Source organism: Leptonychotes weddellii, chromosome 15, assembly GCF_054177405.1.
Source record: "Leptonychotes weddellii isolate Sample4059 chromosome 15, ASM5417740v2, whole genome shotgun sequence".
Classification (NCBI taxonomy): Eukaryota; Metazoa; Chordata; class Mammalia; order Carnivora; family Phocidae; genus Leptonychotes; species Leptonychotes weddellii.
The window spans coordinates 32,221,822-32,240,556 of NC_138383.1; the positions used below are offsets into that span (position 1 = coordinate 32,221,822).

The 18,735-nt window shown below is 38.5% G+C and overlaps 1 protein-coding gene across 1 annotated transcript in view; it reads left to right on the forward strand.

Annotated features, from left to right (window-relative positions):
* Positions 1-6: 6 nt before the first annotated feature.
* Positions 7-18,735, forward strand: part of AP2B1 (adaptor related protein complex 2 subunit beta 1) — a gene marked incomplete at its 5' end in the record, with an annotated part of 84,186 nt that continues 65,457 nt past the window's right edge. The window contains 7 exons of the mRNA XM_081805344.1: positions 7-212; positions 691-811; positions 941-1,036; positions 7,365-7,480; positions 9,754-9,919; positions 10,974-11,072; positions 18,476-18,731. Coding sequence (XP_081661470.1) covers positions 7-212; positions 691-811; positions 941-1,036; positions 7,365-7,480; positions 9,754-9,919; positions 10,974-11,072; positions 18,476-18,731 — 1,060 coding nt within the window. The remainder of the gene's footprint in view (positions 213-690; positions 812-940; positions 1,037-7,364; positions 7,481-9,753; positions 9,920-10,973; positions 11,073-18,475; positions 18,732-18,735) is intronic.

Here is an 18,735-nt window from a genome sequence, read left to right on the forward strand (position 1 = left end):
CGTGTGACTCCCCGGCTATCTCATGCCAACTCAGCAGTGGTGCTTTCAGCGGTAAAAGTCCTAATGAAGTTTCTGGAGTTGTTACCCAAGGACTCCGACTACTACAATATGCTGCTGAAGAAGTTGGCCCCTCCACTTGTCACTTTGCTGTCTGGGGAGCCAGAGGTGCAGTACGTCGCCCTGAGGAATATCAATCTAATTGTCCAGAAAAGGTTGGGAAACAATGAATTGGTGATTAAAGTGTTTGTGATTTTGAATTAAGCTTAATAATACCGATTTTACAGAGGCCAGTATCAGATGAAAGAAGTTCTTTTTAATATATGGAAATGAAAATGTTGTATGGCAGAGCAGCCTGCCCAGGATCAGGAGGCTAACTGTTGCTTTTGGAGTGTTCCTGTGGTAAACACTTGGTGTTGCTCTACAGTTTAGTTTGTTTTCTGATGAGCCTCCTAATAGTGTACTAGCTAGTGCCTGGTTCATACGGTTTAGGCCATAGTTTAGAGTCAGATTGTTGTTCTTCCAGCAGTTCTTAGCAATATGTACTCTAGCCCTTAAAAATTGTCTGCCAAAGAGAAACTGTTTAGAGGGGTATAAAGGAAGTTTGTGAGGTTTGGCAGATGGGGTGAAGTGGCTGGAGCACAGATTAGTTTATGTCTTGCCTTCCTTATCATGTGTTTCTGTGTACCACAGGCCTGAAATCTTGAAGCAGGAAATCAAAGTCTTCTTTGTGAAGTACAATGATCCCATCTATGTTAAACTAGAGAAACTGGACATCATGATTCGTTTAGCATCCCAAGCTAACATTGCTCAGGTCAGACTTAAAGCAGATTCAAGTTTATAAATCACTTAGATCTTAAGGTCTGGCCTTCAGAAGCAGCTAGGCCATGAAATTGCTGTTTGAGAATCCTTATTGATTATTCACTTCCTGGATTTTTAACAGGTTCTGGCGGAATTAAAGGAATATGCCACAGAGGTGGATGTTGACTTTGTTCGCAAGGCTGTGCGGGCCATCGGACGGTGTGCCATCAAAGTGGAGGCAAGTGTCTGATGGTAGTTGTGATCACATTACGGGATTTAGAGTGTTCTTTTCACTCCTTTTTTTAAAATATGTTTTTTAAACTTATTAAAATAATAAAGCACATAGTTAAAACTCCTAGAGGGAATAATTTTTAAGTCCTTCTAGTTTCAGTTACTTTGCTGCTTCCATATTTCTAAATAATATGGTATTTATTGATTTACCAATTATAGATATTATCTATTAACTTTGTGCTATGAGTTAAGTAACAGTTTATGTACCCCACCATTCCTACTTGAACCCTCCTATTCTCCAGTAGTTGTATCATGAGGTTTTTTCCTTCCTATATAGATTATCTTTGTAACTTGAGATAATATGCCTTCATTTATTCTGTCAACTAAAGGCTTGCAAAATTCCCTATTATGACCAAATATGTAGAGCCAGTATAATACAAATGATTATATTTTCTTTCTTATAGAGTCTTTTTTTCCTGGAGTTTCTATAATGGCCTTTGTTTTTTTCTTGCATTGTGTGTCTTCATGGCATCCCTTTCTTCCAGCTTTTCAAGCATAGTATCGAACCTGTATCCTGGACCCTTCTGTCTTCCGGTCCTCTGTCCTCTCACTTGCTCCAGTCTGGCTTATTGCTTGTTTGGCCTCTGCATAGCCATCATTCCATGGGGCCTCTCTTCATAACTCTTTCTTGTTATTGGTACTTCTCTCACGGCATTCATTTTTGTGTGATTGCAATAGCTTCTTGAGTCTCTGGGGATATGAATTACAGTGTTTTGTGTCTGTGGTTTAAATTATCTGGAGTATCGAATGGTGACCATTGCATGTCTGTATATAATTTTTTCATTGAGGCATATAGCACACATATAATAAATTGCAACCCATTTATATTTAAGAATGAGATAACAGAAAAGTCAATCAGGACTTCTGTGAGCATAGGCCGGGCTGCTGACTAACAGGTTTCTGCTTTAGGGCAGGGAGTTGATCTTTACGGTGTCCTCTGAAAGAGCCTCTCTGTGATCTTTGAGGGCAGATTGATTTTTAGCTTGGTTGCAGCCTTCCAGTAGGTGTTATGGGCTACAATTTGCATTGCCCTACTTCATCAGTCTCCGGTCCTCTACTTGTTCATCATTCAGAAATGTGTTGGAATTAATGAAGGCCTCTGTTTGCTATGATTTGTGGATTCAGAGCTCCATATATGTTCTTGCTACTTGACTGTATGCAGTTCTGCTTAGAGTCAGAGGGTTGGACGATATGATTTCTCAAGTATACTAAAATAATTTGTACGGTCTGTCCAGTACTTCTTGGGAACGGAAGGAAACAGATGCTGTGTCAGAGAAGCATCTATGAAAGCCAAGTTCCTAATTGGCCTTCCTTGTTTTTATTTGAGACAGGGCTGCTTCATGTCGTACCACTGATAAATCATGTAGCAGTCTAGTTGTTGGAGCAAGACTTAGTTAATTCATCCTGGTTTCTACTCCTGGTTCTCATAGCCTAGTTGCTTCAGGTATTTAATACGTTCTGTTGCTCCATTGAGGAATGGGGATGTCTGACTATTGGATCTTGATACATCTTTTTTTATCACCACTCTTCACATTCTTTTTTCTTTTCTTACTCCTTTTCTTACCTATTTACTTAATTTTCAGAGAGATTTTGGTAGCATAAAGAGTAATTTTGTGCTATTCATTGCCAGACTGTCATTGTCTTATTGACTTCTTTGGCAAAGCTCTAAAGAATAATACAAAATTGTATCATTCCAAAGTTAAAAGAGGTTTTCAATCCCTGGAATTACTAGAAAGCATTCTCCATCTGGATCTCTAGAGGCTGTTAATGCCATGTATTGTGACTAATGGAAAAATAGTCCATAATCTTCTGGAAGGGTTAAACTTCTGATGGCTTTCACTTCTTCCTTTGACTCAGGGTGCCCTGGTGGGAATATGAGAGTATGTGAGGAATGAACTTTGTCTGGAAGTGATTAAGATCAGCCTTCAAGGTTCCTGCCTTCTAGCTCTCTTAGGTTGCCTGTATTTGCTGGAGTGCTTTTCCTAGACCTGTTTCAGTCATGAAGGTTATCAGTTGGAAACAGTTGCCTGACCCAAATACAGTCATTGGGGCAGGAGAGGTGATGATTGCCTGTTTCTAACTAAGCATTTATGGGAAGGGGGATGAACCAGTGAGGGGATTGTAGTAGACTTTCTGGGTAGCCTCTAAACCAAGCTACTGCATTCTTTCACGGCATCTTACCCTTTTTTTAATGTGTAGTTGGTTCCAAAGATATGACAGATGAGAAAAAATGAATTTTAGTTTCATGCTTAGCTGTGAGAGCAGGGCCTGTTGGAAAGTTTAGGTGTCTTTAAGAGTTTGAGTTGTATTTTTATCATAACTGTAAATACAGATGTTTCTATGTTGCTGTAAGTATCCTGAGGTGAAAAAAATACATAATTTTGTTCCAGATGGTTAGGTTAAAGATAAAGCAGTAAGCCGCTCAATCAATAAATAGTACTGGAAAGGTAATCCTATAGTATTGTTTTTCAGAAACTTTTGCCTATTTCTTTTTTGTCTGTTTTTTTTAGTAGCTTTTACTCTCCCTCACCCCCAACTTTATTGAGGTATGATTGACAAAATTGTATATATTTCCAGTGTATACCTATTTCTTTAAGGAGGAGATAAACCCCTGGTCCTTCTTAGTCTTCCAGATAAAATCAAATGATTTTATTTCTTTGAGAGAGATTAAGGCAGTAAGTTCTAAACTTCCTAGTCTTCTGCTCTCTGGTGTTCACTATTTCTACTTTCTATAAATCAAGATAAGATACTGATATGTGTCTCATCCCTTTATTTATTTATTTATTTTTATTTTGTTCAGTTAGCCACCATATTCATCCCTTAATTTAAAAACAGAGATTATATTTTTCCTGTTAGGAAAGCCATTATGTGTTTACTAAATAAAATTATAAAAAAAAGACAAGTTAAATGAAAATGAAACACTGTTTTCTCCTACCTATTCCACCCTCCCAGAGATGATGTGGTTGTGATTTTCAGTCTTCGTCTATGTAGTCCATCATACACAGGTGTACTTTTTACAAAAATGAGATCATCCTAGAAATGTTATTCTGTAGTCTGCCTTTTTCATTAAATTATACGTGGACATTTTTCCATGTTACTGTTAACATTTGACATAATTTTTAATGGATTATAGACATAATGTTTGATTGCTTCATTATTTAACCTTCCTCTTATTGTAGTACCTTAAAGTTCCTGCTCTTTTTCCAAATAGTGGTATAAAGAGGACTTTGTAGCCAAGTCTTTTTTTTTAGCATATAATGTATTATTTGTTTCAGAGGTACAGGTCTTTGATTCATCAGTCTTACACAATTCACAGCGCTCACCATAGCACATATCCTCCCCAATGTCCATCACCCAGCCACCCCATCTCTCCCACCCCCCTCCACTCCAGCAACCCTCAGTTTGTTTCCTGAGACTAAGAGTCTCTTATGGTTTGTGTCCCTCTCTGGTTTCATCTTGTTTCATTTTTTCCTCCCTTCCCCTATGATCCTCTGTCTTGTTTCTCAAATTCCACATATCAGTGAGATCATATGATACTTGTCTTTCTCTGATTGACTTATTTCGTGTAGCCACATCTTTGATCTCTAGTGAAGGCGAGCTGTTTTCATTTGTTAGTCCTTTGGAATTGCTTGTTCACGTCCTGTGCACCTTTTCCAATGGGCTTTTCCACATTGGTTTTTTTAAAACAATCCTTTATAATTAAAGATATCAATCCCTCATTTTGTTAGCAGTTATTTTCCCAATTTGTTTTCCTTTCAATTTCATTTACTATCTTGATGCACAGAAGTTTACATTTCCTTATGTGGTGAGTTGTTTTCTCAGTAGTTGTTTTCTCAGTAGTTGTTTTCTCAGTAGTTGTTTAGTGGCAGAATGTTGTTTTCTCAGTAGTTGTTTAGTGGCACCATAGAAGATTGTGCTTCACCTCAAACTAAAACTCAGGGTTATTGTCTACTTTTATGGTGAAGATTCTGGTTTTTTACACTTAAAGATATTTTTAATAATTAAAACAATTAGAAAGCATTTTGGTGAAAAATGTGAGGGTGAGATCAAACACCAGAACAAATCATCCTTTCCTCACTGTTAAGAAGTTTTGTCTCATACTAAATTTTATAAGTGCGTATGTATTTCTCTGTTTCTGGACTTTTCTGTCTGAACAGTGATTGGATGTTTAGTTTACTCTTGCCCCTCTGCCATACTGCTGTAATAATGGTGGGCTTTCTTTTTCGTTAATCAAAAAGCAGTATGGTTGAGATGACAATTTGCTTGAAAATTACTGTCCCAGACTTAAATGTTTTTCAAATACTGATGCATCATAGGAAATGGCCTTTTTTCTTTATTATAATAGTGATAGGAAGGGCTCACTAAATGTGAGCTTTATATCAAGCCCTGTGTTAATCACTGTATCTGTATTATTTCATTTATGATAATTTACATCTTAAAGCAGCCTTATCCTATATACTTTATAATTTATCACAACTTAAGTTTTATCAATTATTTTTCTGTTGCAGTAACTGCACAGGAATTACTAGCTAAAAATGAATAAAATAGAATCCAAAACTGGAAAAAATACATAAAAGATGGCAGAGTCATTTCATGGAGCAATAGAGACATCAGATGAATAACCTCAAGATGCAATTTTGTTTTCATTAAATTGCTTGGAGTGGTTTAACTTAGTACCTTTAAAAGATTTTATTATCGTAGTTTTCAGGCATACACTAAAGTTGATAATGAGCTCTCATTACACATCATCCATTTTGAACAAATAACATATTACTGCTTTTATCTTCTCCCTCCCCTTCAGGGAGTGGAGTGCTAATTGAATTTTAATGCGAATCCCAGATAGGCTTTTACTAGAGTAGTCCAGTGTGTGTATCTAATAGAGAAGGTCCCTAAAAAAATATATTGTCACAATACCATTACTGTACCCAACAACTAGCAATAATTCTTAATCTCATAGAAGATCTAGCCCATATTCAGTTTTCCCTAATTGTGTCAGTGTCTTTTTATAGTTGGCTTGTTCAAATAAAAATCTAAAGAAGATCCACATGTTGCATTTGGTTAATGTCTCTTAAGTCTTTACTTACTTACTTTTGGTGCCATTTATTAAAGGTCATTAGGCTTGTATAATTTCCCAGAGTCTGGATTTGGCTGGTTGTATTTTATTTTATTTTTTATTTTTATTTATTTGAGAGAGAGAGTGAGAGAGAGAGAGCACAAGAAGGGGGGAGGGTCAGAGGGAGAAGCAGACTCCCCGCTGAGCAGGGAGCCCGATGCGGGACTCAATCCCTGTACTCCGGGATCATGACCTGAGCCAAAGGCAGTCGCTTAACCAACTGAGCCACCCAGGCGCCCTGGCTGGTTGTATTTTAGTGATACTGTTTTTCTCATTCTGCCATCCCCTGTAGATAATTAAATTTAGAGATTTGGTAATGTTCATGTTCAGTATTAGGCAAAAGTACCTCTTTGGCGATGCTGTGTACTTTCTATTGCATCTTATCAGGAGGTAGGTAATGGAGTGACCCATCGTAGTACATTGTGATATATGATAAATCAGTCCTTGATTTTTGGGATCTCTTGTCTGAAACCCTTCTCCTTTTAAAAAACTATGACTTATAGTTGCAGTATATTAGTTTTATCACTTATATTCTCCCATAGTCCCTTCATTAATAAAAGATTAATAGATTAAATCTTATAGATGAACTATAGGCTGGGGAAAATTGCAATTTAAGGCCATAGACTTTCAGTTATATAGTTCAGAAGATGGCAAATTTTCCTTAGAGTTTTTTGAGTCACAGATAACTTTGAAAACATAATGAAAGCTATGGACCCTCTGCCTGGAAAACATACTTGTATGCATATATGCAATTTGGCAATTTCATTTCAAGAGGTTCAAAGATGCCTTCTTCTGTCTCCACTTACCCATGAACTCCAGAAAAAGACCTACCTTGGCTTATTCTTTCTTTCTTCTTTCCTCCTACCTTGACTCATTCTTTCTTCTTATTTCTGTTCTCCGTGGCTATCCAAGACGATTATTTTTGTTTGAATCAACTTACCTGTCAATATATTTTGCAATGAATAAAATTTGGGGTATATCTGGAACTTCTGTGTATCTCCATCAAATAGCCTAGCGTCTAGTGTAGCTTGGTCAAATTAAGTGCCTGATCTTTTAGTCTAGTCTAGTTGGTGCACCTGTATGTTTCAAAGTTATCTTTATATTGAGGTTGCGTTATTGGAGAGATCATCTGACTTGTCATTTATTATGTTCTTCTTTGTAGCAATCTGCTGAGCGCTGTGTAAGCACATTGCTTGATCTCATCCAGACCAAAGTAAATTATGTGGTCCAAGAGGCAATTGTCGTCATCAGGGACATCTTTCGCAAATACCCCAACAAGTATGTCCAAATACTTCTACCTTCTTCCTCAAAACATTTAGGAAATGTTTAAGTAAGGCACTTTGAAATTGGCTAGGTAAGAATTATACTTTGTAATATAACTAGTCATAATAGGAAACTTTGTTAAAAATCCTGTTAAAATAGGATACTTTATTATGAAAAATAATTTTTTAAAAACATAAAAGTATGTTTTAAATGTTAAAAAAATATATAAGGTGGTTAGCACAGGGATCAAAACCTGATTTTTCATCCTGCTTTATTTTTTTTTTATTTTTTTATTTTTTTAAGATTTTATTTGTTTATTTGAGAGAGAGAGAATGAGAGAGAGAGCACAAGAGGGGGGAGAGTCAGAGGGAGAAGCAGACTCCCTGCCGAGCAGGGAGCCCGATGCGGGACTCGATCCCGGGACTCCAGGATCATGACCTGAGCCGAAGGCAGTCGCTTAACCAGCTGAGCCACCCAGGTGCCCTTCATCCTGCTTTATTACTTTGAGAGGATTTGAAGCTGAATGACAGTCAACTGTCATATACTGAAGTTAACCAGATTCTTTGTCGGTGACGTTACTATTACATAGAAAGCCCACATCTCATAGATTGTCCAGGCGTATTTCAGTTTATGCCTGTTAGCAGGCATAATTAATATTTGTGCTTCTTTTCACTCTCAGAAATAAATGTTTCAGTTTGAATGGTAAATTAATAGCCACATGATTGCAAAAGCCAGGAAGGTGACAGTTACACTGTTTACTTTGCATGTTACCTACTACTTTGTAGAAAATTATAGAACATGTGACGAATTATCAGTCTCTGTCCTTTTCTGCAGTATTATAGCTATTCCCATAAAAGTATGCAAAATCTACAGTTTCACTCCACAGCTTTTTCACATTGAGCCCTCTTATTTATGAAGCAAAGATACTTCATTAGGTTTGATTTTGAAGGCAAGTGATTAAAGGATCTGAAAGGGTGAAATAAGAGCAGGTCTTGTAAGCATCCTAAATCTCTTTTTGCTTATAATCATAGAGATGTGTTGTGCTGAAGATTCTGATTAGTCTTTAAAGATAGTGTTAAATGAAGTAACTTGGAATAAGTTAGCTTAGTGGTGGACTCAGAATTAGAAGAAATACCGTATTTAGCAAGGTAGTGGTTTATTAAGCATTATATATATATTTTTTTTAAATTTTAGAAGTGGTATTTTTGGGAAAAGGACCACTCTCCCAGAAAAGAGGAGAGTTGGGTTTCTAAGTTTAGAAAGACTAAGGGTGGAGATGTATATTTCATTGTGATTAGCAGAGAAATGTGCCCATTTCTGGTTTCTATTAATAAGGGGTTATGACAGTTTAATTATAAGAAAGTGCTATCAAGAACCTGGTTTAATCAGTGGAAGTAGGGCAAACAATTAAATGTACTATTCAGTTGTCTACATCTAATTTATTACACATTGTCATTTTTTTTAAAAGATTGATTTATTTATTTTTGAGAGAGCGAGCAAGCAAGGAGGGAGGGCAAAGGGAGAAAAAACTTAAACAGACTCTGCTGAGCACGGAGCCTGATATGGGGTTCGATCCCATGACCCCAAGATCATGACCTGAGCTGAAACCAGGAGTTGGACATTCAACCAACCACGCCACCCAGGCATCCCCACATTGTCATTTTTATATTTAAAACTATGTTAGCCAAGGAGATGGATTCAACATGGTAAAAATGAGAGCACTATAGGCCTGTACAAATGAAAATAAATAATTGAATTATTTGTTTCTTTGGAGAAACAAGTCATTAGTGTGGGTGCCTTGGGAGGAAAGACATAAAGATCTCCAGAAAAAGCAGAATTAGTGGATTAGTGGACAAAATTACTGTTTCTAGTCTGGATGCTGTTGTCTAACTCCATTTTCCTAGAAGTAAAGTGGAATTTTTGTTCCTCTACCATGAAGGCAAAATGGAATAATACATAGGAAAATTCTCTGATCTAGTTATAGGAAAGATTGTTAGAAATTATAAGTTAGTGGTATTACCTTATACCGCAGGTTAATTTTTCCTTGTGAAAAGAATATCTGATGAGTTTTTTATAACAGTTTATGGTCCAGTTATGAAAACATAATTGAAGGGAAATTTAAGACATAATCTTCTGGCTTAAAGCTTCTGCATTCTCTTGACCAAAAGCCTTTATAGTTTGGTGGTTCGGTTTAGGGTACCTTGTTGGTGGTTTTGTTTTTAGCCTTCATTGTTAAATACAGTTCTCATTTGTGCCCAGTGTAACCATAGTCCATTTTGTTAAATCAGGTATGAAAGTATCATTGCCACTCTGTGTGAGAACTTAGACTCACTGGATGAACCAGACGCTCGAGCAGCTATGATTTGGATTGTGGGAGAATATGCTGAGAGAATTGACAATGCAGATGAGTTACTAGAGAGCTTCCTGGAGGGTTTTCATGATGAAAGCACCCAGGTAAGTTCTCATCTGTGTCCTGTGTCTGATCTTTTGGGGAAGATATCAGGGAAAGTAAAGGTTATGCACTTTCATGTGTGTGTGTGTGTGTGTGTGTGAGAGAGAGAGAGAGAGAGAGAATTTATATATAAATTCATCTTTTCATTTGTGCCGATTTCTGGTGGGACAAATCTGCCTTAGACCAGTGATTCTCAAACTTTAATGAACCTAGAGAGTTTGTTAAAGCACAGGTTGCTGGGCCCCATCCTTAGTATTTCTGACTTGTTGGGTCTGAGATGGGCTTAAGCATTTTCATTTCTTACCAGGTTCAGGATGCTGCTGCTGGTAGTGGTCCAGAACCACACTTTAAAGTTACCACTTCTTCATTTTCTCTCACCAGAAGATGACCTATTCCTATTCCTTATGGTTGTGGCTCATTACAGCAGGGTTTCTCACCTGGGGCTGGGGTGAGGTCTGGCATGTGCAGTTTGGAAAGATTCTCTGTGGGTGGTTAGACTTCCTCCCATCTTCTGCCTCTCCTCTACCAAAATGGAGAGACCTGACCTCGGAGCCACGGGCCCAGAGAAGCAGATAAATTATAAAACTCCTTTCCCCTGGCATTTGCACTCACTGCACATTGAAAGTCATGTATGTAATTCTGCCATAGTAATTTTAATGGGCCTTTACAAGGAACACATACAAGCCTGTAGCTCACTCTTAATTAGCTGTGATCAGTGCGATTTTACTATTTTTTGGCTCTTGCCCTAGTATGACAGATAATTCCCTAATTCTCCCTAAGTTGTATCTTTTGGCGGAAGTAAATAATAAGGGATTTAATAAATAAGCAATTTTTGATGCCAAAAATGCAATTTGGGGATAAGAGGCTATTAAGTTCTTGATGAATACCTTTGACCTGCTATTTTTGATAATGGCTGAGTTTTAGCCTTTGTCTCTTAATCAGAATCAGAAAGCCCCCATAGTAATTCATGGATGGGTAAGCACTACTTTGGAAATGATGGTAGGGAATTATGTAAATGCCTTTCACTTTATCTGTTAAATTATGTCATGCCCTTAGGTGCAGCTCACTCTGCTTACTGCCATCGTGAAGCTGTTTCTTAAGAAACCATCAGAAACACAGGAGCTGGTACAGCAAGTCTTGAGTTTGGCAACGCAGGTATGAAATCTAGAAAAAGTGTGGGTTTGATTTGTCTGGTTTTATATTTAGGAAATCAGGAAACTCTAAGATGATTTATTTGGAGACGTTTTAATTGGAAAGGGTGCAGTCTTTAGATCCTGTTAAAATATACAAACAGTGTCTACTTATACCACTGAATTATAGCTGGTTCTATGGCTTTTAAGTGAATTGACTGACTCCAGTTTTTATGATAGTTCATGAAAATTGAACTTAAGATTTTTTTTACTGTCAATGAAGCACCTACTATGTGAAAACGACATTGAGTCTGATAATACTGGGTGACTCACTTGAATCTCACTCCTTTTGGGGGACTTAATTTTAGCTTCAAATGAAAGTACAATGTAATGCTGGTAAATGCCTTGACAAAGGTCTCAGGTATTGTTCTACCTTCTAGAGTTGATTGCCTGTCTCTTTAAATAATTTTAAAGTGCTTATGCTGCCTCCTTAATTATTGGATATTTTTGGTCCTCCCTCGGATGAGTTCTGATTTCAGGAATGTGGCAGCCGGCCATAGAGATCGGGTCACCATTTTAGATTCACAGAGATCAAAATAATTATTTTATCTAGTGTAACTAGAAGAGTAATCATCAATTCATCATAATTTAGTTATGTTCTTAATTGAATTTACGAACAGGCTAGCTGTAGCAGGCTGTCGGAAGTTCAGGTGTGTGTCTACATAGGAATCTGAGTCAGATATTCAGTTTACCATTTTTCTTACTCATCTCTTTATAGTGGTATTTTATCAAAATTTATAATCCTTTCACAGCACTTTGCCTAGTTCTAACCTGTCATCTTTCCTATTACTAATTTTATATCTTTTAAAATTTATTTGTAAGAGTTCTTTGAAGTGTTTTTTTTTTTAAACTTCCCTTTTAAACATCTTCCTTTGCCTGAAGCAAAGCAGTTTCTATAACCATCAAGGCAGTGGATATTTAATATTACCTTGTTGAAGTGAGCATTCTAGACTTCCTAGTCTAAACCCTTGATCACTCGTTTGGATCTGTGTTAAGATGGATTTAAAACAAATTTCTGAAGAGAATCTGGGCCTTCTCTCTCTGCTCATCTCTAGATAGGGATAATCTTATAATCAAGCAAGTGTCCTTGGTAGGTTCCTCTTGTATTCACAAGTTCTCAACCCTATCTCCATCTCCTGTGTAAGGCTTATGGGTCTGTATTTAAAAGGCATCATAAGAGAGCTGTATTTTTGATTCTTGTCAGAGTTCAAACTCAATCTTATCATCTTCTAGTATTTATCAAAACTTGCCTGAGATAAAGTGTTTAGGGAGGATTGCTTAAAGGATACAAGGACTCTCTATTCTTACAAATAGTTGAAATTCACCACTGAATCAAGCCAGATTATTAGAGGGCTGGCTGTCTAGACTGAATTATACCGGACCCCTAATAGAATTTCATTTACTAAATTATATGGATACCATCATCTTGTAGTAAGGGTTGTCATGAGAAACTGTCCTCTTTGGAACTGTTGTCAAAGCAGGGCGCCTGGGTGGCTCAGTTGGTTGAGCGACTGCCTTCGGCTCAGGTCATGATCCTGGAGTCCCGGGATCGAGTCCCGCATCGGGCTCCCTGCTCGGCGGGGAGTCTGCTTCTCCCTCTGACCCTCCTCCCTCTCATGCTCTGTTTCTCATTCTCTCTGTCTCAAATAAATAAATAAAATCTTTAAAAAAAAAAAAAAGTTATTTGTTACTCCATTTATATGTTGTTTTTCTTTATGAGGTCCCATCAAACAAATTCCTAACCAGTTTTGGATTCTCCTAAGCATTGGTATGTAGTTAACTGCCCATCTGAATGGCTTACCTGACTAGATTTCTTGTTCATGTCAGTTGGAAACCTTAGAATCAAATTTAAGGATCTTCTGTAGAAAATGTGTAGGTCATTGTGGGATGGATTTTTCTGTTTTTAGTTTGATTTAGGCTCTCTAGCCTTGGATGCATTTTTGTAAGCTTTGCTAAGTCCTTTTCTAGGACAGGGCAGGATATAAGTAAACCATCAGATATTCCTGATTCTAGACTTTTTGTACAAGGACTAGTATAGAATCTTTATAATTTTTTTTTTTTTTAAGATTTTATTTATTTGTGAGAGAGAGAATGAGAGACAGAGAGCATGAGAGGGAGGAGGGTCAGAGGGAGAAGCAGACTCCCTGCTGAGCAGGGAGCCCGATGTGGGATTCGATCCAGGGACTCCAGGATCATGACCTGAGCCGAAGGCAGTCACCTAACCAACTGAGCCACCCAGGCGCCCAAGATTTTATTTATTTTAAAGATTTTATTTATTTGAGAGAGAGAGAATGAGAGACAGATAGCAAGAGAGGGAAGAGGGTCAGAGGGAGAAGCAGACTCCCTGCTAAGCAGGGAGCCCGATGTGGGACTCGATCCCGGGACTCCAGGATCATGACCTGAGCCGAAGGCAGTCACCTAACCAACTGAGCCACCCAGGTGCCCTAGAATCTTTAATAATAACCATTTGTATTGTGCTTACTATGTACCAGGCATTCTAGTAAGCACTTTACATATTAACTTAATCTCAATAAGGGTTGCTACTGTTGTACTGTTCCTATTTTTTTAAAGATTTTATTTATTCATTTGAGACAGAGCAATACAGAGAGAGAGAGAGAGAGAGAGACCATGAGCAGGGGAGGGGCAGAGGGAGAGGGAGAAGCAGATTCCCTGCTGAGCCCAAAGCCGGACATGGAGCTCGATCCCAGGAGCCTGGGATCACGACCTGAGCCGAAGGCAGACACTTAACCATCTGAGCCACCCAGGTACCCCGTTCAGTATTATTCATTCCTATTTTATACATGAGGAAACTGGGACATAGGCCCAGTTAGTATGGGGCAGAGCTAGGACTCAAACCCAGGAAGCCTGGCTTCAGTGTCTTTGCCCTTATCTACTGTGCTGTGCTGCTTCTCTAGTCTGAAGGTCAGGGATGACTTTGAGACTACAAATTCCCTGCTTTCCCTGCTTGAATCACTATTGTGCATAAGCCATACATACAAGTGAACTTAGTAGTTTTAAGATCATTATGGAGGATTATTTCATACTTGGTTATAAATAATTATTAAGCAGTTTCCCTAGCCCTGCCTTTTCTGATCAGTTAATGAGATCTGAGGAGTTAGCATAAAAGAACAAGCACATTTACATATTATGCATATATGTATGTAATTATTATTGTGCATATATCTATATATAAAATTTCTACTGGAAGTTTTTTCTCTTTTTTTTTTTTCCCCTCAAGTTTGTGAAATAAGAACCTAATCCCCCCCCACCCCCCCTGCAAAAAGGTGGTTTTATTAAAGCACAGGAACAAGACCCGTGGGCAGGAAGAGCTGCTGAACCTAATACTTTTGGCTGGTACCAATTTAAGTTGAGGGCAGTGTGATCAGCTAAGTTGTGTTAATTTGAATTGGGTGATGGGGTTCTGTTTCTGCCACATCCCTGGTTCAGGACATGACTGAACAAATTTCTTATTAATACTGCTCCTCTCCCATCTGAGAGTTAATTAATATTTTTTTACCTGTGCTGAGAATTCAGTAAAGTATATGTGAAATATTCTTCTAATTTTAAATAAAGTGGTGGTATAATTAGAAATATTATTAGGGGAAAAGAAAATGAACCCTTGAATCCAAGGCTTCATTTTAAAGATTTGTTTGCTTTGCTTTGGTAGTTAGAGAGGAATTAGTTAAGAATATACACAGAAGTGTTCAGACTTTAATAATTACCCTGTATAGTATATGAAAGAAAAATTAAGTTGAAGACTTCTCTATCTGTGAACTGGAAACCACCATCATCAAAATCACCCGTGCTGCTTGTTGGACGTATAAATTCCTGGGCCTGCTCCTGACATAGTGAATGAAAATCTGTGATGTGGCCCTGGAATCTGCCATTGAGTGGCTTTCCTGGTGTGTTATAATGTTGACACACAGTCCAGTTTAAGAGCTTCCCTGGTAAGAATTGTTTTGGAAGCTCTCAGATTTTTAGAAATGTACTGTTTTTCCAGATCCTGGCAAGGAACTATGGGGCTAACAGAAAAGCAGATCCAAAACCAAATTTTGTGAGTCACCAAACACATAATGGCACCCTAAAATCATAAAAAGTTTCTGTTTTCATGTCCCAAGTTTTTTCTTTTTTTTTTTTTAAGATTTTATTTATTTGACAGAAAGCGAGACAGCGAGAGAGGGAACACAAGCAGGGGGAGTGGGAGAGGGAGAAGCAGGCTTCCCGCGGAGCAGGGAGCCCGATGTGGGGCTCGATCCCAGGACGCTGGGATCATGACCTGAATCGAAGGCAGACGCTTAACGACTGAGCCACCCAGGTGCCCCTCATGTCCCAAGTCTTAACTGGGCCTGATTTCTTGTGGCCTCCAGATGAAGAGTGAGGCAGTGAAGGCCAGCGTTTAATAGGCCGAACAAATCAGCCCTCAGAACAGCAGTGTTCAAACAGTGGAGATCTTCGCCTGCTCTTAACTTTAGGTCTTGGAAAATTTGCACTCATTTCTTATAGGACTATATTTTTAAAGTCTGTGTCTATTAAGATTTACAGTGTATATACCCTTTATTTTTTATTTATTTAATTTTTGAGAGAGCATGTGGTAGAAGGGGGGCAGAGGGAGAGGGAGAGAATCTCAAGCAGGCTCCATGCCCAGCACAGAGCCTGACATGAGACTCAATCTCGCAACCTTGAGGTCATGACCTAAACCAAAATCAAGAGTCAGATTGAACTGGGGCACCTGGATAGCTCATTCTGTTAAGCGTCTGCCTTCAGCTCAGGTCACAATCTCAGGGTCCTGGGATCGAGCCCTGAATCAGGCTTCCTGCCCAATGGGGTGTCTGCTTCTCCCTCTGCCCCTCCCCCCATCCCCACTCATGCTTGATCTCTCTCTCAAATAAATAAAATCTTTAAAAAGTAAAAATAAAAAAGAGTCAGACTTAACTAAGTCACCTAGGCACCCCCAGTGTGTATACCCTTTAATCCAGTGATTCTATATGCAGCATTTTGCCCGTGTTTTGAATTTGTTGGGGGGACTCAAACTTTTTTTTTTTTTAAGATTTTATTTATTTGACAGAGACACAGCGAGAGAAGGAACACAAGCAGGGGGAGTGGGAGAGGGAGAAGCAGACTTCCCGCCGAGCAGGGAGCCTAGCCCGATGTGGGGCTCGATCCCTGGGATCATGACCTGAGCCGAAGGCAGACGCTTAAAGACTGAGCCACCCAGGGGCCTCTCAAACTTTTTTTTAAAGATTTTATTTATTTATTTGAGAGAGCGAGCACAAGAAGGGGGAGCGGGAGAGGGAGAAGCAGACGCCCCGCGGAGCAGGGAGCCCGATGTGGGGCTCAATCCCGGGACTCAAGGATCATGACCTGAGCCGAAGGCAGTCTCTTTAACCAACTGAGCCACCCAGGCGCCTCTCCATATGTACATAATTTTGTAAATTCCCACAGAATTTTTTTTTTTTTTTGCTATTTGGTTAAATATGTGCATAATAGAGGAAATAAATAATTTGAAGTAAAAAGTATTTTAATCAGTATATTATTAAATCATATTATAAAGTTTAATACCTCAAGAATATTACTAATTTGTAAAGACAGAAGACTGAATTTTTCCAGTCAAGTGATGTGCAATATTCATTTTAATTATATAATAAAAAGCACAGTCTACAAATTTCAAATGGTGTGCTTTGGGGATTGAATATATAAATTAAGATTTAACTTTTAATTTATGTATCAACAAAAGCTGGGGTGGGGATTGCTTTCCTGACCTGTTATTTTGAGAAACTTATATTCTACTCTCTTAAAAAATCAAATCAATTTATTTATGTTTTATAATGTTCAAACTTTGTTTCCAAATGAAAATCTAAGTGAGGAGGTTTCAGGCTGCTATTTATAAACAAATTACCCAACTCCTCAAGAACAAAAAAGAAATCATGTAAATTGGATACTATCAGTTTCCTTTTTATAACCCTGGCATTTCAAATACTACAAACATTTTGATATGGTATATAATGCGTATATGTATATATGCAGTTCTGTTCCAATGATGCAACCTATGTATGTGATAATAAAATCTAAAAAAAAGATTATCTTAAGTTATGTTTACCATTTTGATACTCTGTTAACTAACTTACCATATCTTGGTGTTCTTTATGCTTTTTTGTTTTTGACCAGTAATCCACTGTGGATGCAAATTAAACAATATAAACAGAAAAACCATTTAAAAGCATGTAGTCAGGGGGCGCCTGGGTGGCTCAGTCGTTAAGCGTCTACCTTCGGCTCAGGTCATGATCTCAGGGTCCTGGGATCGAATCCTGCATCGGGCTCCCTGCTCAGTGGGAAGCCTGCTTCTCCCTCTCCCACTCCCCCTGCTTCTCCCTCTCCCATTCCCCCTGCTTGTATTCCCTCTCTCGCTGTGTCTCTCTCTGTCAAATAAATAAATAAAATCTTAAAAAAAAAAAAAATGTAGTCAAAACCATTGGGTTCACTGCCAATATTTAGCTGGATGCTAAGTGCCTTACATGGTTAAATCATGAACCAGTTCATCTGTTTACTTAGAAGCTCACATGTAAGCCCCCAGATTGGCCCAGTTTTGAAGAAAATATCTTTGTACTTGTGTTTTAAATACAGATAACTGAAACAGGGACTTACTCTTGTAGCACTGGAACAGCATGGGTATACATGCCACCATGTACACACAGACTCTGAGAGGTAGATACCAGGGTATTCATTTCCACTCTGTAATGATCACATGAATGAATGAATGAATGGCAGGAAGAAGGGAGAAAGAGGCAGGAATCTAAATGTCCATGGATAGGGCATTAGTCAATAACGATGCAGTGCTATATATACAGGGGAAATTTGCAGGTGTATATGCTAATGTGGAAAGCACCTTGCAGTGCAGTATATATAATGTGAAACTGGTTTTGTATAAAATGAGTATATGTATGCTCCGGCGCTTTCTGGAAGAATACATACCACACTGGAGGGTTAAAGTGGGGAACAGTTGGATGTTTGGGAAGACTTAAAATTTTTATTTTTATTTTTTATTTAAAAAAATATTTATTTATTTGACAGAGGGTGGGAGAGAGAGCGAGAGAGCATGGGCAGGGGGAGGAGCAGAGGGAGAGGGAGAAGCAGGCTTCCCAGCTGAGCAGGGAGCCCAGCGTGGGGCTCAATCCCAGGACCCTGAGATCATGACCTAAGCCGAAGGCAGACGCTTAATCGACTGAGCCACCCAGGCACCTGAGTTTAAATATCTTAACAGCCAATTCTTTATAAATCACTACAGCATTGCCTTGATAATAAATCAAGCAGGTTGGGTTTCTGTCTGGAGAAAAGTTCCATTTAAACCTTCTTGCCCTTGCCTTTCATTAGGATTCTGATAATCCTGACCTTCGAGACCGAGGCTATATTTATTGGCGCCTTCTCTCAACGGACCCTGTCACAGCCAAAGAAGTAGTCTTGTCTGAGAAGCCACTGATCTCTGAGGAGACAGATCTTATTGAGCCAACTCTGCTGGATGAGCTAATCTGCCACATTGGATCTTTGGCTTCGGTGTACCATAAGCCTCCCAATGCTTTTGTGGAAGGAAGTCATGGAATCCATCGCAAACACTTGCCAATACATCATGGGAG